Source organism: Pristiophorus japonicus, chromosome 16 (genome assembly GCF_044704955.1).
Source record: "Pristiophorus japonicus isolate sPriJap1 chromosome 16, sPriJap1.hap1, whole genome shotgun sequence".
Lineage (NCBI taxonomy): Eukaryota > Metazoa > Chordata > Chondrichthyes > Pristiophoridae > Pristiophorus > Pristiophorus japonicus.
Window position 1 is genome coordinate 21,133,219 of NC_091992.1, and position 22,667 is coordinate 21,155,885.

Genomic DNA, 22,667 nt, shown 5'->3' on the forward strand with positions numbered 1-22,667 from the left:
CCTCTATCTTGTCTATCCCTTTCATTATTTTAAATGTTTCTATAAGATCACCCCTCATCCTTCTGAACTCCAACGAGTAAAGACCCAGTCTACTCAATCTATCATCATAAGGTAACCCCCTCATCTCCGGAATCAGCCTAGTGAATCATATCTGTACCCACTCCAAGGCTAGTATATCCTTCCTTAAGTAAGGTGACCAAAACTGCACGCAGTACTCCAGGTGCGGCCTCACCAATACCTTGTACAGCTGCAGCAGGGCCTCCCTGCTTTTGTACTCCATCCCTCTCGCAATGAAGGCCAACATTCCATTTGCCTTCCTGATTACCTGCTGCACCTGCAAACTAACTTTTTGGGATTCATGCACAAGGACCCCCAGGTCCCTCTGCACTGCAGCATGTTGTAATTTCTCCCCATTCAAATAATATTCCCTTTTACTGTTTTTTTTTTCCAAGGTGGATGACCTCACATTTTCCGACATTGTATTCCATCTGCCAAACCTTAGCCCATTCGCTTAACCTATCTAAATCTCTTTGCAGCCTCGCTGTGTCCTCCACACAACCGCTTTTCCACTAATCTTTGTGTCATCTGCAAATTATGTTACACTACACTCTGTCCCCTCTTCCAGGTCATCTGTGTATATTGTAAACAGTTGTGGCCCCAGCACCGATCCCTGTGGCACACCACTAACCACTGATTTCCAACCCGAAAAGGACCCATTTATCCCAACTCTCTGCTTTCTGTTAGCCAGCCAATTCTCGATCCATGCTAATACATTTCCTCTGACTCCGCGTACCTTTATCTTCTGCAGTAACCTTTTGTGTGGTACCTTATCGAATGCCTTTTGGAAATCTAAATACACCACATCCATCGGTACACCTCTATCCACCATGCTCGTTATATTCTCAAAGAATTCCAGTAAATTAGTTACACATGATTTCCCCTTCATGAATCCATGCTGCGTCTGCTTGATTGCACTATTCCTATCTAGATGTCCCGCTATTTCTTCCTTAATGATAGCTTCAAGCATTTTCCCCACTACAGATGTTAAACTAACCGGCCTATAGTTACCTGCCTTTTGTCTGCCCCCTTTTTTAAACAGAGGCGTTACATTAGAGGCTTTCCAATCCGCTGGTACCTCCCCAGAGTCCAGAGGATTTTGGTAGATTATAACGAATGCATCTGCTATAACTTCCGCCATCTCTTTTAATACCCTGGGATGCATTTCATCAGGACCAGGGGACTTGTCTACCTTTAGTCACATTAGCCTGTCCAGCACTACCTCCCTAGTGATAGTGATAGTCTCAAGGTCCTCCCTTCCCACATTCCCGTGACCAGCAATTTTTGGCATGGTTTTTGTGTCTTCCACTGTGAAAACCAAAGCAAAATAATTGTTTAAGGTCTCAGCCATTTCCACATTTCCCATTATTAAATCCTCCTTCTCATCCTCTAAGGGACCAACATTTACTTTAGTCACTCTCTTCCGTTTTATATATCGGTAAAAGCTTTTACTATCTGTTTTTATGTTTTGTGGAAGTTTACATTCATAATTCATCTTTCCTTTTTTTATTGCTTTCTTAGTCATTCTTTGCTGTCGTTTAAAATTTTCCCAATCTTCTAGTTTCCCACTAACCTTGGCCACCTTATACGCATTGGTTTTTAATTTGATACTCTCCTTTATTTCCTTGGTTATCCACGGCTGGTTATCTCTTCTCTTACCGCCCTTCTTTTTCACTGGAATATATTTTTGTTGAGCATTATGAAAGAGCTCCTTAAAAGTCCTCCATTGTTCCTCAATTGTGCCACCGTTTAGTCTGTGTTTCCAGTCTACTTTAGCCAACTTTGCCCTCATCCAACTGTAGTTCCCTTTGTTTAAGCATAGTACGTTCGTTTGTGACACTACTTCCTCACCCTCAATCTGTATTACAAATTCAACCATACTGTGATCACTCATTCCAAGAGGATCTTTTACTAGGAAATCGTTTATTATTCCTGTCTCATTACACAGGACCAGATCTAAGATAGCTTGCTCCCGTGTAGGTTCTGTAACATACTGTTCTAAGAAACAATCCCGTATGCATTCTATGAATTCCTCCTCAAGGCTACCCCGTGCGATTTGATTTGACCAATCGATATGTAGGTTAAAATCCCCCATGATTACTGCCGTTCATTTTTCACATGCCTCCATTATTCCCTTGATTATTGTCCGCCCCACGGTGAAGTTATTATTTGGGGGCCTATAAACTACACCCACCAGTGACTTTTTCCCCTTACTATCTCTAATCTCCACCCACAATTGATTCAACATTTTGTTCATTAGAGCCAATATCGTCTCTCACAACTGCCCTGACATCATCCTTTATTAACAGAGCTACCCCACCTCCTTTCCCTTCTTGTCTATCTTTCCGAATTGTCAGATACCCCTGTATGTTTAATTCCCAGTCTTGGCCACCCTGCAACCACATTTCTGTAATGGCCACCAAATCATACCCATTTGTAATGATTTGTGCCGTCAACTCATTTACTTTATTTCGAATGCTGCATGCGTTTAGGTAATTTGTTTTAATACTTGTTTTTAAACCATGATTTTTAATTTTGACCCCATCCTGCTGCCCCTTTATATTCATACATATTGTCCCTTCCTATCACAATGCTGTTTGTGGGAGCTTGCTGTCCGCAAATTGGCTGCTGCGTTTCTCACATTACAACAGTGACTACTCTCCAAAAATACTTCATTGGTTGTAAAGCGCTTTGAGACATCTGGTGGTCGTGAAAGGCGCTATATAAATATAAGTCTTTCTTTCTTTCTTCTTTCTTCTTTTTATTGGCCCAACAACATCCCGTAACATCACTCTCAAAAGACAGCCCTTCTCAGAAGACAGCCCCTTTCAACACCAGTGTGATTTCTCACATCAGTCCTTTGTACCATCTTAAGTCCCATTTAGTGGTAAATAGTGGGCTGGATTTGCACTATAGATTCATGCATTGCCAAGTCTTGCCTAACCAGAAAGAGGAGACCAATCAAACCCACTAAACATCATGTTCCTTCGCCCAACACATTAAGCAAAGTAATCATTCTGTTTACATGTACAGTAGCTGCCCAAGTAATTGTGATGAAGGCTGATGGATTGTTCATCTGCTCAAGCAAAGCTTCTGGGTAGATTGTGCACAAGCTCCTGCTGAACAACAGCAATCCTACTGCTGGAAGGATCTGCTCTGTAATGGAGTATAAGAATATAAGAACATAAGAAATAGGAACAGGAGTAGGCCATACGACCCCTCGAGCCTGCTCCGCCATTCAATAAGATTATGGATGATCCGATCATGGACTCAGCTCCACTTCTCCGCCCACTCCCCATAACCCCTTATCCCCTTATTGTTTAAGAAACTGTCTATTTCTGTCTTAAATTTATTCAATGTCCCAACTTCCACAGCTCTCTGAGGCAGTGAATTTCACAGATTTACAACCCTCTGAAAGAAGAAATTTATCTTCATCTCTGTTTTAAATGGGCGGCCCCTTATTCTGAGATCATGCCCTCTAGTTCTAGTCTCCCCCAACAGTGGAAACATCCTCTCTGCATCCACCTTGTCAAGCCCCCTTATAATTTTATATGTTTCGATAAGATCACTTCTCATTCTTCTGAACTGCAAGGTATGCAGTTCACAGAGCTGCCAAGGCCAATTGGAAATCCCACCAGCGTGGGTTTTAGGAGGGAAAAAACTGGGAGACAGATTACGAATCAAATGAAATCCGATATCTAAATAACTTTTCATAGTGAGACACACAGAAACAGGGTTGCATTATTTTTCACAGAATCAGTCAGCCCAACGGAAAATACGCAAGTTACAGAGCAGCAATGATGCACGACTAAATAATTACAATAGGAGCAAGCATTAAAAGTCTTTTGTTTTCCAATTAAGAACAAATCTGTCCCTGTTTCCCATTCCCAACTTTCTGGAGTCACAGAGACAAACTCCTAGTTTAGGGAATATCGATTTTTCCATCTCTGGGCACTGGGCCTGAAAACATTTCAACACCTGTTAAATGTTACATTACACTTGTTCTCATTTCATACGCCATGTATGACCTTATTTTGAAATGCTAAAGATTTAAATTGACAAATTTTTATGAAACGTTAAATTAAATTAGAACGACAAAGCCTCTTTTAGGCCTAACTCGTATTGCAGCAGAATCACATTGTTGAGTGACTGCAGCACAGGTGACATTATATGAACTGGATATTGACTTTATGATAATGTGTGATCATATTTAGCTGATGAGGTCATAAACAGTTCAAGTAGGAAGTGTTGGAGGGCTTGGCTGCACTTTTCAACTTTTTATTATGTTGTAAAATCGATTAAAATCAACCTTAATTTTACACTCCACAATTTGATTACTTGTGAATCTTTAACTTCAGATTTTTGCAGTTAAATGAAGGCAGCATCGCAGCATGTCATCGATTTCTGATATTTTCCTCACATTAAGTTGCTTGTAACTCACAGGGTTGTAATTCCCTCACACGTTGTTCGAGCAGTTCATTTTCAGGAACAAAATAATCAAAAATCCAATCACGGAACTTTAATCCAAGAACCATTTGCAGTTCAAGATCCGAATATCTAGAAACATATCCCAATAATGCCTTACGTGTTATGTTCAGTGTATGGAGTAAGTGTGAGCTTTGCTTTTCTATTGCAATGTGAGAGGGATTTAACATTCGCCTGGTGGAGTTTTGAAGCAGGCATGTAGATTTAAATGAGAATACAAGTGGTAATCCTGTGCTAACAGTGGGAAGCCACACTTGCAGCCAGGAGTAGGGGTCAGAGAATCGGGGCTACAGTGGTGTAGTCCTATCACTGACTGTACTGGGATCCTCCCGATACAAGCAACATCTACTGAAGAGAAATTATTTGTCACAAATCTTCTGACGAGTGGGGTACCACAGGGATCAGTGCTTGGGCCCCAGCTATTCATAATATATATAAATGATTTGGACGAGGGATCCAAATGTAATATTTCCAAGTTTGCGGACGACACAAAACTAGGTGGGATTGTGAATTGTGAGGAGGATGCAAAGATGCTGCACGGCGATTTAGATAGGTTGAGTGAGTGGGCAGCGTTGGAGGTGTGTGGAGAGGCGTGAGTCCAGGGTCAGCGAGAGGCCTATAAAAGGCCCAACGCGGCGGCAGTCGGGAGCAGCGTCGAGGAGGTGCGTGGAGAGGCGTGAGACCAGGGTCGACGAGAGGCCTATAAGGGCCCAGCTTGTGCAGCTACAGGGAGAAGGCAAAAAAGAAGTAGAAATAAACAGAAAGGTAACGTCACAGCCAAGGGGGTGAGTGATTGGCTGGTGATTGGTGAGTAGTTTTTCTTTTTTCTCTTCGATAACAGTGAGTAAACTTTAGCATTGTTGTTGCCAATTTAAGTGTATCTAAGGGTTAAGTCATGGCAGGAAAGCTCGGACACGTGATATGCTCCTCCTGTACCATGTGGGAATTCAGGGACACTTCCGGTGTCCCTGACGACTACGTGTGCGGAAAGTGTATCCGTCTCCAGCTCCTGACAGTCCGCGTTGCGGAATTGGAGCTGAGGGTGGATTTACTCTAGAGCATCCACGATGCTGAGAATGATGTGAGTAGGAAGTGTAGCGATTTGATCTTACCGCAGGTGAAGGGTCCACAGCCAGATAGGGAATGGAAGACCAGCAGGAAGAGCAGTGTAAGGAAGTTAGTGCAGGGGTCCCCTGCGGTCATCCCCCTGCAAAACAGATACACCGCTTTGAGTACTGTTGAGGGGGATGACTCATCAGGGGAGGGCAGCAGCAGCCAAGTTCATGGCACCGTGGCTGGCTCTGCTGCACAGGAGGGCAGGAAAAAGAGTGGGAGAGCGATAGTGATTGGGGATTCAATTGTAAGGGGAATAAATAGGCGTTTCTGCGGCCGCAACCGAGACTCCAGGATGGTATGTTGCCTCCCTGGTGCAAGGGTCAAGGATGTCTTGGAGCGGGTGCAGGACATTCTGAAAAGGGAGGGTGAACAGCCAGTTGTCATGGTGCACATTGGTACCAACGATATAGGTAAAAAAAGGAATGTGGTCCTACGAGATGAATTTAAGGAGCTATGAGCTCAATTAAAAAGTAGGACCTCAAGAGTAGTAATCACGGGATTGCTACCAGTGCCACGTGCTAGTCAGAGTAGGAATCACAGGATAGCACAGATGAATATATGGCTTGAGCAGTGGTGCAGCAGGGAGGGATTCAAATTCCTGGGACATTGGAACCGGTTCTGGGGGAGGTGGGACCAGTACAAACCGGACGGTCTGCACCTGGGCAGGACCGGAACCAAAGTCCTAGGGGGAGTGTTTGCTAGTGCTGTTGGGGAGGAGTTAAACTAATATGGCAGGGGGATGGGAACCAATGCAGGGAGACAGAGGGAAACAAAATGGAGACAGAAGCAATAGACAGAAAGGAGATGAGTAAATGTGGAGGGCAGAGAAACCCAAGGCAAAAAACAAAAACGGCCACTGTACAGCAAAATTCTAAAGGGTCAAAGTGTAATAAAAAGGCAAGCATGAAAGCTCGACGCCTCAATGCAAGGAGTATTCGGAACCCAGGAGAGGGCTCTGAGCTAGTTAGAGTGGGTGTGAGCTCAGATGAACAGGACCCCAAGAAAGAATGCAAAAGGCAGGAGGCAACAGAGCATAGTAGCACTGGGGTAAGTGTAAACCACAAGGTGATAGGAAGGGACAATATGTATGAATATAAAGGGGCTGCAGGAGGGGTCAAAACTAAAAATCATGGTTTAAAAACAAGTATTAAAACACTCTACCTAAACGCACACAGCATTCGAAATAAAGTAAATGAGTTGACGGCACAAATCATTACAAATGGGTATGATTTGGTGGCCATTACAGAAACGTGGTTGCAGGGTGGCCAAGACTGGGAATTAAACATACAGGGGTATCTGACAATTCGGAAAGATAGACAAGAAGGGAAAGGAGGTGGGTTAGCTCTGTTAATAAAGGATGATATCAGGGCAGTTGTGAGAGACAATATTGGCTCTAATGAACAAAATGTTGAATCATTGTGGGTGGAGATTAGAGATAGTAAGGGGAAAAAGTCACTGGTGGGCGTAGTTTATAGGCCCCCAAATAATAACTTCACCGTGGGGCGGACAATAATCAAGGCATGTGAAAAAGGAACGGCAGTAATCATGGGGGATTTTAACCTACATATCGATTGGTCAAATCAAATCGCATGGGGTAGCCTTGAGGAGGAATTCATAGAATGCATACGGGATTGTTTCTTCGAACAGTATGTTACAGAACCTACAAGGGAGCAAGCTATCTTAGATCTGGTCCTGTGTAATGAGACAGGAATAATAAACAATCTCCTAGTAAAAGATCCTCTCGGAATGAGTGATCACAGTATGGTTGAATTTGTAATACAGATTGAGGGTGAGGAAGTAGTGTCTCAAACGAGCATACTATGCTTAAACAAAGGGGACTACAGTGGGATGAGGGCAGAGTTGGCTAAAGTAGACTGGGAACACAGATTAAACGGTGGCACAATTGAGGAACAGTGGAGGACTTTTAAGGATCTCTTTCATAATGCTCAACAAAAATATATTCCAGTGAAAAAGAAGGGCGGTAAGAGAAGTGATAACCAGCCGTGGATAACCAAGGAAATAAAGGAGACTATCAAATTAAAAACCAATGCGTATAAGATGGCCAAGGTTAGTGGGAAACTAGAAGATTGGGAAAACTTTAAACGACACCAAAGAATGACTAAGAAAGCAATAAAGAAAGGAAAGTTAGATTATGAAAGTAAACTTGCGCAAAACATAAAAACAGATAGTAAAAGCTTTTACCGATATATAAAACGGAAGAGAGTGACTAAAGTAAATGTTGGTCCCTTAGAAGATGAGAAGGGGGATTTAATAATGGGAAATGTGGAAATGGCTGAGACCTTAAACAATTATTTTGCTTCGGTCTTCACAGTGGAAGACACAAAAACCATGCCAAAAATTGCTGGTCATGGGAATGTGGGAAGGGAAGACCTTGAGACAATCACTATCACTAGGGAGGTAGTGCTGGACAGGCTAATGGGATTCAAGGTAGACAAGACCCCTGGTCCTGATGAAATGCATCCCAGGGTATTAAAAGAGATGGCGGAAGTTATAGCAGATGAATTCGTTATAATCTACCAAAATTCTCTGAACTCCGGGGAGGTACCAGCGGATTGGAAAGCAGCTAATATAACGCCTCTGTTTAAAAAAGGGGGCAGACAAAAGGCAGGTAACTATAGGCCGGTTAGTTTAACATCTGTAGTGGGGAAAATGCTTGAAGCTATCATTAAGGAAGAAATAGCGGGACATCTAGATAGGAATAGTGCAATCAAGCAGACGCAACATGGATTCATGAAGGGGAAATCATGTTTAACTAATTCTTTGAGGATATAACGAGCATGGTGGATAGAGGTGTACCGATGGATGTGTTGTATTTAGATTTCCAAAAGGCATTCGATAAGGTGCCACACAAAAGGTTACTGCAGAAGATAAAGGTACGTGGAGTCAGAGGAAATGTATTAGATCGAGAATTGGCAAGCTAACAGAAAGCAGAGAGTTGGGATAAATGGGTCCTTTTCGGGTTGGAAATCGGTGGTTAGTGGTGTGCCACAGGGATCAGTGCTGGGACCACAACTGTTTACAATATACATAGATGACCTGGAAGAGGGGACAGAGTGTAGTGTAACAAAATTTGAAGATGACACAAAGATTAGTGGGAAAGCAGGTTGTGTAGAGGACACAGAGAGGCTGCAAAGAGATTTAGATAGGTTAAGCGAATGGGCTAAGGTTTGGCAGATGGAATACAATGTCGTAAAATGTGAGGTCATCCACCTTGGAAAAAAAAACAGTAAAAAGGAATATTATTTGAATGGGGAGAAATTACAACATGCTGCGGTGCAGAGGGACCTGGGGGTCCTTGTGCATGAATCCCAAAAAGTTAGTTTGCAGGTGCAGCAGGTAATCAGGAAGGCGAATGGAATGTTGACCTTCATTGCGAGAGGGATGGAGTACAAAAGCAGGGAGGTCCTGCTGCAACTGTACAGGGTATTGGTGAGGCCGCACCTGGAGTACTGCGTGCAGTTTTGGTCACCTTACTTAAGGAAGGATATACTAGCTTTGGAGGGATTACAGAGACGATTCACGAGGCTGATTCCAGAGATGAGGGGGTTACTCTATGATGATAGATTGAGTAGACTAGGTCGTTACTCGTTGGAGTTCAGAAGGATGAGGGGTGATCTTATAGAAACATTTAAAATAATGAAAGGGATAGACAAGTTAGAGGCAGAGAGGTTGTTTCCACTGATCGGGGAGATTAGAACTAGGGGGCACAGCCTCAAAATACGGGGGAGCCAATTTAAAACCGAGTTGAGAAGGAATTTCTTCTCCCAGAGGATTGTGAATCTGTGGAATTCTCTGCCCAAGGAAGCAATTGAGGCTAGCTCATTGACTGTATTCAAGTCACAGATGGATAGATTTTTAACCAATAAGGGAATTAAGGGTTACGGGGAGCGAGCGGGTAAGTGGAGCTGAGTCTACGGCCAGATCAGCCATGATCTTGTTGAATGGCGGAGCAGGCTCGAGGGGCTAGATGGCCTACTCCTGTTCCTAATTCTTATGTTCTTATATTCTTATGCAGTATAACGTAGATAAATGTGCAGTTATCCACTTTGGTAGGAAAAACATGAAGACAAAGTATTATTTAAATGGTGATAGCTTGGGAAGTGTCAATGTACAAAGGGACCTGGGTGTCCTTGTGCACCAGACATTGAAAGCAAACATGCAGGTGCAGCAAGCAGGTAGGAAGGCAAATGGTATGTTGGCCTTCATTGCAAGAGGATTGGAGTACAGGAGCAAGGATGTCTTACTGAAGTTATACATTGGTGAGACCGCACCTGGAGTATTGTGTGCAGTTTTGGTCTTCTTACCTAAGAAAGGATATACTTGCTACAAAGGGAGTGCAGCGAAGGTTCAGCAGACTGATTCCTGGGATGACAGGACTGTCGTTTGAGGAGAAATTGGGTCAACTAGGCCTGTATTCACTCGAGTTTAGAAGAATGAGAGGGGATCTCATTGAGACGTATAAAATTCTGACTGGGTTGGATAGACTGGATGCGGGGAGGATGGACGTCGAGAACAAGGGGTCACAGTCTCAGGATACGGGGTAGGAAATTTAGGACCGAGATGAGGAGAAATCTTTTCACTCAGAGGGTGGTGAACCTGTGGAATTCTCTACCACAAAAGGTTGTGGTGACCAAGTCACTAAATATATTTAAGAAGGAGATAGATTTCTAGACACAAAAGGCATTAAGGGGTATGGGGAAAAAGCAGGAATATGGTGTTGAGATAGATCAGCCATGATCATATTGAACGGCGATGCAGGTTCGAAGAACCGAATGGCCTACTACTGCTCCTATTTTCTATGTTTCTATGGGCTAGACTTTCCACTTTGCTGTCTATCACCCAAAAAATGGGCGATGTTCCAGCCTTCCATCACTGGCTCATCGCCCATTTCAGTGAATATGGGCGGTAAAAGGCCGTTTTTGGCAATATATGAGCACTAGGCCAGCGATGTGAAGTGGAAAGTCTCGCCCTATGTTTCTATGTTAACAAAAATGCTACTTCTTAATATACATCGCGAAGTAGCATCTAAACGTGTGTATTAACGTGCCGTTTAATTGGATTTAATAATCAGATAGATAATTGGCAGTAATTCAATTGAGTAGGTCCGATGCTGACCTTAAACTCTGGCCTCTTGCCACTTGCCCCTGGGGGAAGTGTGTGGAGGTAGAAGGGAGTGAATGAAGGCTCAAAAGTGAGGTGAATGACAATGGGCCACGGGCGAGAGGAGGGCACAGGGGTTAAGCAGGTGGCTCAAAGAGGAAGAGTGCCGGGGTAGTGATGGAAGTGGAGAGGATAGTAGGAAGGGAGAGGGTAGCAAGAAGGTAAAAGGGTGGTGGCCAAAATAGGAGCAAGGGGTTGAAGGAAGCAGCACACGATCAAGGAAGGAGATTGGAAGGAAGCCATGGAGGACTATTTTTCCTCCCCAAACGGCCATCTCAAATGCAGCCTGCAGACATGGCTAGCTTCTTCCCCCACCAGCCCATGTCAAGCCACCCACCATCTCCCACCCGAAAGGAAAGAAAGAATGAAAACGAGAGAGAGAGAGAGAGAGAGAGAAAAGCAGGAAACGTGCAGCGAGAAGTAGAAAAAAAGGAAGAGACAGAAGCCGAGGAAGAGATGGAGAGAGAAAGAGAAAACAGCAATACCAAATTACTGCCGAGGGCATGAAGGTACAAATCTATCCCACCTCGTGCAACAACACATGTTCTTGTGTGTCACACTCCAAGCACTACATTCCAAACCACTCACTGTGCGAGGGAGCCAGTGAGGACCACTTGTTAGATGCAAAACGATCAGTTTCTGAGCTTCAGCATATTCCAATCAATAGTTTTCCCCGACCAAACAAATTCTGCCCGTGCTTACTTAACAGCAATGATGCTTGGTGGCCCTAAAGAGACACAGTTCTACCATGGCAGAATAATACATTGCTCATCACAGCAGGCGGATGCGACCAGCAGCCCTAGGGTCATATGCTGCTGAATCCCAGCAATCTGGCCCTTGAAGTCAAGGAAAACCAGTCCTAACTGCATTTGTGTTTCTTTTTTTTGAAAAGATCTTTTTAAAAAAAAAAGCATTTGCCCTGGTTGGTTTACAAGTCTGAAATCAGAACACAAAGATCTGTTAGTGTCAACAACATGAGATGCATGCAAAACAATGTGGCTTTAAACTTTATGGGGCCGAAATTCGCTTTATCAAGCTGCACATTAGCACCGGTGCAAGGCGGCTAATGGGCGACAAAGGCCTACCTTCGACGGTAAGCGGCGTCGACGCCTCGTCCTAAATTCAGTCAGCTCTTTGGCAGAAGCGCCAAGCGGCAATGCTGCGCCGGCTAATGCCACCCGCCCGGTGACGTCGTCCAGCGAACAACGCTTCTTTGACGCCTCTGTCGCGATATTTGCTTTGTGCGGCTGACTGGCGGCCGTACAGCCTGGAAAAAGTATTTGTAAAAGAGCGGATCTCGGGCGGAATCGCCCAGAAAGGAAGGTAAGTTTTGCTCTTCATTCATTTCTGCCTGTTTTCATTAGTTTTAAGAGTGGGGAAGTGTTTGTGTGTGGATCGGAGAAGTTTTCGTTATTTTTTTTTTCTTCCTGTTTTTTTTCTAGCACGGTGGCAGCCTCACGTTGGGAAATTCAGTCGGCACTTTTTAGCGCGGCTCTCTCATCGTTGGGCATGAAAACTGAATTCAGAACTTTGAGGCAGCACCTAACGCTCGGCACTAAAATCAACACTCAAGCGGTGACACCGTCTCAAAATCGGCCATAACGAATTTCGACCCCTATATGTGGTCCCTGAGATTCTGTGGTACGCACCGAGGTGGCTGATGTAAAACAGTTATACCTGCCTTCCCCCCATTAACGCACCTTCCCTTTTGTTGGTTGTGAATCTGTGGAATTCTCTGCCCAAGGAAGCAGTTGAGGCTAGCTCATTGAATGTATTCAAGTCACAGATGGATAGATTTTTAACCAATAAGGGAATTAAGAGTTATGGGGAGCGGGCGGGTAAGTGGAGCTGAGCCCACGGCCAGATCGGCCATGATCTTGTTGAATGGCGGAGCAGGCTCGAGGGGCTAGATGGCCTACTCCTGTTCCTAATTCTTATGTTCTTATGTTATGTTCTTATGTTCTTTCCTCCCCTCCCCCTTTCGCGGCCCCTGCACTTCTTTAAGAATCTGCTACATCTCAAATGTTTTCAGTTCTGACGAAGGGTCTTTGACCTGAATCATTAACTCTGTTTCTCTCTCCACAGATGCTGCCTGACCTGCTGAGATTTCCAGCATTTTCTGTTTTTATTTCAGATTCCAGCATCCGCAGTATTTTGTTTCTGTGAGAAAAAGGCCAGTCATTTTACAATGGTTTTTTAAAATCTTATCTGGAGCCAGAAATGTACAAACTATTACAATCGCGCTGTGATTGACTCACAAGGAGTTAAAAACAGCGACAATTATTTTGTCCTGCCACTTTCCCATCGGGAATACTCGTGTGGGGAACATAAAGGGACAGAGCAGGTTAGCGGCTAAATATCACAAACTTGCTTGAGGCTCCAGCAATGAATGGAAAGTCCATTCAGGGACAATGCACTAGTGATTTTTTGCTGCGCATGAGTGGCGGTGCGGCAGAATCTCGGGATAATATGCCCTATTTGATTAGCAGCGTACCACTTGGTACATTTACCGGGCAAAACTTTGGCAGTGTCTGAGTCATTTTTTTCATACTGAAGTTATGCTCTTACATTGTGGCAAATACATTTTTTGGTAAAAAAAACAGTTAAAATCTGAATGATATTTTTATTATTAAGTACTGGACTAATAATCCAGAGACATGAGTTCAAATCCCACCACGGCAGCTGGGAGAATTTAAATTCAGTTAATTAAATCTGGAATAAAGAGCTAGTATCAGTGATGATGACCATGGGCCCAACTTTCTACACTTAAAAACGGCGCCGAAAACTTACTTAAGAATTCTCCCCGCTCCTTGGAACATAGCAGGCCTTGGCGTGGCACAGCACAAGCAGTGGGGGGGGGGGGCGGAGCCAGGTCCCGCACTGAAAACAGTGCCGGGACCTCTGCACATGCTCGCTAGAGTGTGCACGCATGTGCAGTAGCTCCTCGGCCCAAGTTAGTTTGGAGTAACTTTTAGCTGTCTAACCTTGCTTAAATGGCCAAAACAGGCATAAGTGGCTGGTAACGCCCCCTTTTGAAAAAAAAACTCAACTTTAAAAAAACCTAACTAACTCACTTACACTGGAGCAAATTAAATGGGCAGAATTGCGATTTTTAAGATACTCCAAAAAAAATCTAGTTGCTCCAAAAAAAAAACAGAGCAACTCCTGGGCAAACTCGGGCCCTATGAAACTACTGGATTATTGGAAAAACCCATTTGATTCACTAATGCCCCATTAGGGAAGGAAACCTGCCGTCCTTACCTGGTCTGGCCTATATGTGGCTCTAGATCCACAGCAATGTGGTTGGCTCTTAACTGCCCTCTGAAATGGCCGAGTAAGCCACTCAGTTGTACGAAAACCGCTACGACAAAGCCAGCCCGGTGGGAGTACGTTCACCACAAGGACTGCAGCGGTTCAAGATGGTGGCTCACCACCACTTTCTTGAGGACAATGAGGGATGGGCAATAAATGCCGGCCTTGCCAGTGACACCCACATCCCAGGAACGAACAAAAAAAAAACACTGAATAAAACGCTTGCTTCCACTGAAAGAATGGAGAAGCCTGTTGTTGTTCTTTTCATACATGAGCTTATCCTTTTCGACCCACAGGTCTCCAGGAGGCTGTAAGTACAGGGGACCTCGAGCTGGTGCAGCTTGTTCTTCGATATCGTGATTACCAAAGATCTATTAAGCGACTTTCAGGGATCCCATGCCTATTAGAAAAACTCCGTCAGGTAAAGCAGCAGTATTCACAGATCTTTCGCTTGTCAGTTGGGCTCGTTACGAAAATTTCTAATGCCGAGCGCTGGGCAAAAAGAAATGAGTGAATGATGGAGTTTGTTTCTGTGCTCAGTCTTCCCGGGGTGACTGGTGACACGGCATGTGGAAGCGTTATGCTATAGTGCTGCAGGACAGGGGTTCACACCCAATGCATTCTCACACTTTGAGACCCCGGCTGTGCCATCATTGGCCGCTGCGAGTGCTTTTCCACACAGAGGGGAAAAATCCGAGGCCTAGTTACTCTGGGCCATTCACTCTCGGACGCCTCCAATCCCCTCGTTACAAACTGCCACTGACAATGGTCGGAGACCAGGCCTCCTCCAGACTCTGCTGTGTAATGGAGAAGAGAACTGGTGTGGGGAGACTGTATTTGGAAGATAAGAATGTATTTTTTTTTCATATGAAACACAAAATTGAAAATAAATCCACAAATTTGCCAAGCACAAAGGGCTGGAAATTCGGTGGCCCCTCTTTTCCGGCGTTAATCCGGGTGGAGTGGTAAATTTTGCGCCGGGAAATGGTTTGCGTCCCCAGTCGTAAAGTTCACCGGCTGGGCCCCGAGTGTGGAATGCAGCGCTAAGGGAGGTGTTCCACAATTCTTTTAGGGCACTAGGCAACTGAAAATCCTGAGGTAAACAGCCGGCCTCAATGCGCCCTAAGAGAGGCTTCCGTGAAAAAAAAATTCTGAAAGAAAAACACCAAAAACATTCCCAATACTTTCCTGACGCCACATCCACATGAATCGCAAAAATAAATAAATAAAGAAACAATCACACTTACCTCGGGTCGACATTCCTTCCCTCACTGCGGGCCGCTACAGCTCGGACTAGCCGCTTTCACAGGCGGTCCCACTAGGGGGCGCTGAAGGCCGCTATGGATCGGGCGAGTTTCGAATTTCGAGCCTGTGTCGCAACCAGGGGGCATTGCACACCGGCTCGCCTCTCCCGGGCGGTACTGCTCCGCGCCCCCGCAAACCCGGCACCGAATGTCCCGGCGGGGCGCTGGAAGCTGGCCTCCTGCCCGGAAATGCTTTCCGCCGCCATTTACTGCCCCTCCGGGACAAAAGCAGAGACAGCAACAAACCGAAAATCCAGCCCAAAATGTTTGAGATAACTGGTGCAAGAAAAAAGGAGAGCAAACGCCAATAGTATCTGCACTGAGAAAGGGGCAGCTCCAAAGCCAACAGAGGGCTTTATTTGTTAATCTCAGTCAATCTTTTATCATCAAAATGATTGATTGAAATGCAGTGGTAGCTTGATGCTGCTGAAAATATGTTTACATCATTTAAAAAATGCAAGGAAGTCTAGAATCAGAATAAGCCATTCAGCCCATCAAGCCTATTCCACCCTGGGTCCATGTCTGATGATTCCACCCATTGATCCCCTTTAACGATGGCTAATGTGCTTTCCCTACATCCCTTGAAAAATTAATCCAGCATTTCTGTTAATAACTCTATAACCCCCACTCCTTTGCTTTGTTTCCAACAGGCACAAGACTTTTATGTTGAAATGAAATGGGAGTTTACAAGCTGGGGTAAGTTCAATCCAATCCACTCTGTGCAGCTTTTGGGAAGTTTTGCCTAAGTGTTATTTTCACCACACTTGGGATTTTAGAAACCTTAGCGGTAAAAAAAAAACCCACAAGTGCAATGTTTTCTTGTCGTACCCTTACCTTTCTAGAGGGCAGATGCACTTTAACATTTATAACCTTTCTGTGATAAAGAAAGACTGATCAAAATTGGAGCTCATTTTCTCGCACAGGAGAGGACTGAGAGTGGACCTGATAGAGGTAATAAACGCTATCGGAGTCCTGCTTCAAGGTATGACAGAACGGTAGAACGAGGCTAAATGAAAGGGCTGATGTCAAAGAAGACACTTAGATCTCTCATGTAGTGCAGTGGAGGTGAAAAAAAGAAAGACTTGCATTTATATAGCACTTTTTACAACCTCAGGACTAAAGTACTTTTGAAGTATAGTCATTGTTGTAATGTAGGAAACATGGCAGCCAATTTGCGCGCAGTGATCTGTTTTTAGTGATGTTGATTGAGGCATAAATATTGGCCGGGACACCAGGGATAACCCTCCTGCTCTTCTTCACAATAGCTCCACGGGATCTTTTACATCCACCTGAGAGGGCAGACAGGGCCTCGGTTTAATGTCTCATCCAAAAGACACAGCCTCCAACAGTGCAGTACTCCCTCAGCACTGCACTGGAGTGTCAGCCTAGATTATGTGCTCAAGTCTCTGGAGAGGGACTTGAACCCACAACCCTTTGACTCAGAGATGAGGTAATTACCAAGTGAGCCACAGCCAAGCCTTGGATTTGTTCAAAGTCCAGTTCCTGATGGAAAGATTAAGGGACTCATTTTCTGAGTATCAGAAACCTCACCCACCGGCAGCGTATTGGAAAATCGTGGGCGCCTACGATTTTCTGTGCATGGCCTACAGACAAAGTTACCCCTCCCAGAACTCGGAAAATGATCCCCGTAGTTTTGTTTTCCTGGACTTATAAGATGATACCGCCCTTGTTCGTGTTTATCATGTGATCTTTGAGATGGCAACCCCATGTGTACGCAGAGTTTGTCTCCAGGTCTTTCCTCTCTGCTAGGCGTGGTACATGGCATGGGCAGACGGAAAAGGACTCGAGGGTGTAATGTATTTGCTTCATGAGTTCTTTGCTTAAGAATTCATAGCAACACATTGCTATTAAGAACTAGTTGGTTTATTAGCAAAAGGATTAACAATCACACTACACATTACCAGTTCATTCACCAGGTTCACAACCACCTGCCTCATCGTGAATCCCCCGAACCCAACTGGCTGGGGTTTTATTGAGTCTTGTGAACATCACGTGACTGGCTAAGCCACTCCCAACTCAACAGCTCTACAACTATTTTAGGTGTACACTTTAACTGTGCCCCTTGATTAATGGGGGGGGGGGCACACTCAAAAACTTTTCAAGTGCCCCCTTGTCTTTTTTTGTTTTGGGTTTTTTTTTTGGGGGGGGGGGCACTAAAACACAAATTATACAAGTGCCCCCTGGCTAAAAGGGGGGGGGGGGGAGCACTAAACCCAACAACTTAAACAAATTAAACTTTAGACATTAAAATCAAATTAAAATTTGTGAACAGCTCTGCAAACCTGTGAGCATATTCACAGGTGCATACATTACAGAGAAAATAATGACAAGATATATTTTATGCCTTTGTGTCAGACAGTGCCCACAAAGATTGTTGTTTAAATAAACAAAAGACCAGGCCAGCTTATATAAAAGTCAGGGTTTATTCTTAATTCAGTGCAAATTCATTGACAAGGTCAGGACTTTCTTCATTTAAAAAGAGGAATTGGCATTTGGAAATGTATTCTGGGCATGGAGTGGAGGTGAAAACATTATTCAAGATCCAATTTAATGGTGCAATGGGGGACTGTAACTGTTTTCCCGAGATTGATGAGTTCTCTCTTTATTTACCTTGTGATTTTGTTTTGTGACCTTGTAGATCTAGCATCATTTGACAACAATAATGAGAGCAAATTAAACCCATTGACAGGAGCACTTTGCCTTCTTCAAAGTCTCCCTAATCTACCACCAGAGTGCTTATCCTTAAAATAGTGATGCTTCTTAAATTGGATTGCATCAAAGTATTACTAACGCTGTAAGGCAATAGATTTTCAAAGGCGTGCCATTCATATTATTACCTTTTCCGGATTTGTTAGTGAAATAAATAACTTAAGATTTGCTTCAAATAGTCTTTATCTGACCTGGTGGGAGGTAAGTCAGTCTTCCATTCTGCTACTGAATGCTACTAAGAATACTGGCCTATTATATGGAATATTAGTATATTAATGCTCAAATTATTTATTTTAAATGGATTAACTCTTTGAAAAAGCTTTCCAATTAGTCCCAACCCTGCTCTTTCCCCATAGCCCTGCAATTTTGTTTCTTTTTCAACTAATTCCATTTTGAAAATTACTATTGAATCTGCTTCCACCAGCTCTTCAGGCCGTGCGTTCCAGATCATAACAACTCGCCATATAAAGAATTCTCCTCATACCCTCTCTGGTACTTTTGCCAATTATCTTCAATCTTGTGCCCTCTGTATTGGTCCACTTGCCAGTAGAAACAATTTCTCTTTATTTACTCTGTCATAAGAAATAGGAGCAGGAGTAGGCCGTACGGCCCCTTGAGCTTGCTCCGCCATTCAGTAAGAGCATGGCTGATCTTCTACCTCAACTCCACATTCCTGCCTGATCCCCTTCGTGTCCTTAGTCCAAAAATCTATCGATCTCTGTCTTGAATATACTCAACGACTGAGCATCCACAGCTCTCTGGGGTAGAGAATTCCAAAGGTTCACAAATACCCTCTGAGTGAAGAAATTTCTCCTCATCTCAGCCCTAAATAGCCGACCCCTTATCCTGAGTCTATGACTCCTAGTTCTAGACTCTCCAGCCAGGGGAAACAGCCTCTCAGCATCTACCCAGTCAAGCACTCTAAGAATGTTACACATTTCAATGAGATCATCTGCCATTTTCCTAAACTCCAGAGAATATAGGCCTATTCTCTCCACATAGAACAACTCTCTCATCCTTATCCCTTACAAAACCCTTCATCATTTTAATCATCTCGGTTAAATCTCCCCTTACCCTTCTCTGCTCTGAGGAGGACAATCCCAGTTTCTCTATTCTCTGCACATAACTGAAGTCCCTCATTCTTGATACCAGTCTCCTCTGCACCCTCTCCAAGGCAATCAATCAATCCAGTTCAATCGATTCTACTTGGTCCTACCTGCTTTAGTTACATTAAAGAGACCTGTATTGGCTTGAAATGCTACATAAGGAGATATCTGCGCGCTTTCGCCACATTTAGCGATGCGGCCAACCATGATGGGCTGCAACACACATGGAGTAACACTGCCACCTCTGGACACACAGAGAATTACGAAAAAAAGGTGAGCACCAAAACCGCAGTTGCTCGACTGTTGCCGCCAATGAAAAGCTTAATAATGTAAGTTGACACATTCTACAGCACCAGGAGTCAAAACAAAATGATCTGCTTCAATGAAAATGAAGACTTGCATTTATATAGCGTCTTAAAGGACCTCAGGACATTACAGCCAATGAAATAATTTTGAAGTGTAGTCATTGCTGTAATGTAGGAAAAGCGACAGCCAATTTGCGCACAGCAAGCTCCCACAAACAGCAATGTGATAATGACCAGATAATTTTTTTTTCACACCATCATCATAGGCAGTCCCTCAGAATTGAGGAAGACTTGCTTCCACTCTTAAAATGAGTCCCTAGGTGGCTGAACAGTCCAATACGAGAGCCACAGTCCCTGTCACAGGTGGGACAGATAGTCGTTGAGGGAAAGGGTGGGTGGGACACTCTTTCCTCTGTATGCGCTTGATTTCTGCACGCTCTCGACGATGAGACTTCCTGGATGCACTTCCTCCACTTAGGGCGGTCTTTGGCCAGGGACACCCAGGTGTCAGTGGGGATGTTGCACTTTTTCAGGGAGGCTTTGAGGGTGTCCCTGTAACGTTTCCTCTGCCCTCCTTTGGCTCGTTTGCCGTGAAGGAGTTCCGAGTAGAGCGCTTGCTTTGGGAATCTCGTGTCTGGCATGCGAACAATGTGGCCTGTCCGATGGAGCTGATCAAGTGTGGTCAGTGCTTCAGTGCTGGTAATGTTGGTTGAGGGATAAATATTGACTAGGCCAGCGGGAGTGAACTCCCCTGCTCTTCTTTGAAATAGTCATCATCATCATCATCTTCATAGGCAGTCCCTCAAAGCGAGGATGACTTGCTTCTACGCCAAAAAGGAATGAGTTCACAGGTGTTTCAATGAAGGACCTGATATTCCAGATCCCGAACTACATCTTAGAGGGTGGAAGATGCCCTGTGCTTGGATTTTTTTAACATGTGGTGGCCGTTGCACACCAGCCACCACACGGGCTTGACAGAGCTAGGTCTTGGTCCAGTGGCAAGGATTAACCAAGACGACTGGAGACCAGCTCTGCTGCATGGACCTAGTGCGCACACATATCACAGTGTGGGCTGGCCCGTACTGCCCCTGGGCCCTCGCCTCTTCTGGGCCCCAAACTCCCACCTCTCCTGGGCCCCGGTCACTTCCTTCTACAAACTCTTGCTGCTCCTTTGCCCCTCCTGCTGTGCCTGCCCGCACTGCGATCAGCGACCTGGCTTCGCAGCCGTCGCCCTCCTACAGTGGTATACCACCGCCGCGCGCTGCTCCCTTTTGAAATAGTGCCATGGGATCGTTTACATCCACCCGAGTAGAATGGGAGTTTACCGCAATGACCTCTTACCTCTGTGTTCCAGGTTTGAATCTAGCCTAGCCTGAAAGAGTGAAAATCTTCTTTCAGTGAGAAGAGATAGGAACTGTTTTATTTCTTGCAGAAAGCCCTGGCCAAGATCCTAAATTAAAAGCATTTGAGCATTCTCAACCCTGTTTGTAGATGGCAGGAGTCAACAAAACAGCCCATAACTCAACACTAACATCTCAACACCACTTAGCTGGACGAACATGAAGAAAATTCACTTTCTCAAGACAGCAATCTTGTTGTACAGCAATAGAACTTCCTTAGTCATAGGCGATTGATTGTAATTGGCAAAGAAGCTCAAACATTGATAAAATGGACCCAAGATAAGAACAATGGCCCCCTCTAGCTTGTAATAATGTAGCCTAACTCTATACGACCATCCAGGACATCCCTGGGGATGAACAATCTGTTACTCCAGTACAGCCAAAATTGAGATCAAGGCGTCGGAGATTAAAATGTCTCCTACGAGTGCTGGCAGGTGTTACCTTTGTGCTGGAGAGCTCATTTTGTACTCGCTGATTACAGGGGCCTGCCAGCCTGCATCGTCGGAGAGCGAGCTTTGTCTTTCTGCCAAAGCCACTCACAACATACGATACACTCCAAAGCGCCGAGCTCCAGAACACACCCGTGATACGTTTCCCTCGGTGCTGTCAAGACTTCACGTTGGCAGCAACTACACTAACAGCTCACTCTGGAATAATTGTTTACATGCTGACCTTGAAAATTAAAAACACATTCGAGTCGTGGCAGAAATCAATCCAATTAACTAACTGTACAAAACAAACCGTTCCCTCCGTAAAACAAAAATGTTATTGGCATGTTTACAGACTCCTGGCATTAGCACGCCCTAGAGATGGTCACCTCTGTCCAGGCCACATGCAAAGTACAACTTTGGTATTGATTTACAGAGCGATCCCTGCTGATTAGCGAAAAGAAAATGAATAAAACTTAAATAAATGCGATGTTCACCACTTCCTCAGCTCCACGAAGGATCCTGGATGAAAAGTTATTTTGTGTAGTACAGTTTAAATTGATGAGTAATTCAAGACCAGTAATAATATTTTGTAACATAAGAACATAAGAAATAGGAGCAGGAGTAGGCCATACGGCCCCTCAATAAGATCATGGCTGATCTGATCATGGACTCCGTTCCACTTCCCCGCCCGCTCCCCATAGCCCCTTATCCCCTTACCATTTAAGAAACTGTCTATTTCTGTCTTAAATTTATTTAATGTCCCAGCTTCCACAGCTCTCTGAGGCAGCAAATTCCATAGATTCACACCTCTCAGAGAAGAAATTTCTCCTCATCTCAGTTCTAAATGGGCGGCCTCTTATTCTAAGATCATTCCCTCTAGTTCTAGTCTCCCCCACCTGTGGAAACACCCTCTCTGCACCCACCTTGTCGAGCCCCCTCATAATCTTATACGTTTCTATAAGATCACCTCTCATTTTTCTGAATTTCAATGAATAGAGGCCAACCTATTCAACCTTTCCTCATAAATCAACCCCCTCATCCCTGGGATCAACTAAGTGAACCTTCTCTGAACTCCCTCAACAGCAAGTATATCCTTTCGTAAATATGGAAACCAAAACTGCACACAGTATTCCAGATGTGGCCTCAAGTAACAAGACTTCCCTACTTTTATACTCCATCCCCTTTGCAATAAAGGCCAAGAATCCATTGGCCTTCCTGCTCACTTGCTGTACCTACATAC

General features: G+C 44.4%; 1 protein-coding gene across 1 annotated transcript in view; it reads left to right on the forward strand.

Annotated features, from left to right (window-relative positions):
• ankrd13b (ankyrin repeat domain 13B) overlaps positions 1-22,667 on the forward strand; it is a 408,867-nt gene that overhangs the window by 268,798 nt on the left and 117,402 nt on the right. The window contains exons 3-4 of the mRNA XM_070858078.1: positions 14,448-14,572; positions 16,106-16,151. Of these exons, the coding sequence (XP_070714179.1) occupies positions 14,448-14,572; positions 16,106-16,151 (171 nt within the window). The remainder of the gene's footprint in view (positions 1-14,447; positions 14,573-16,105; positions 16,152-22,667) is intronic.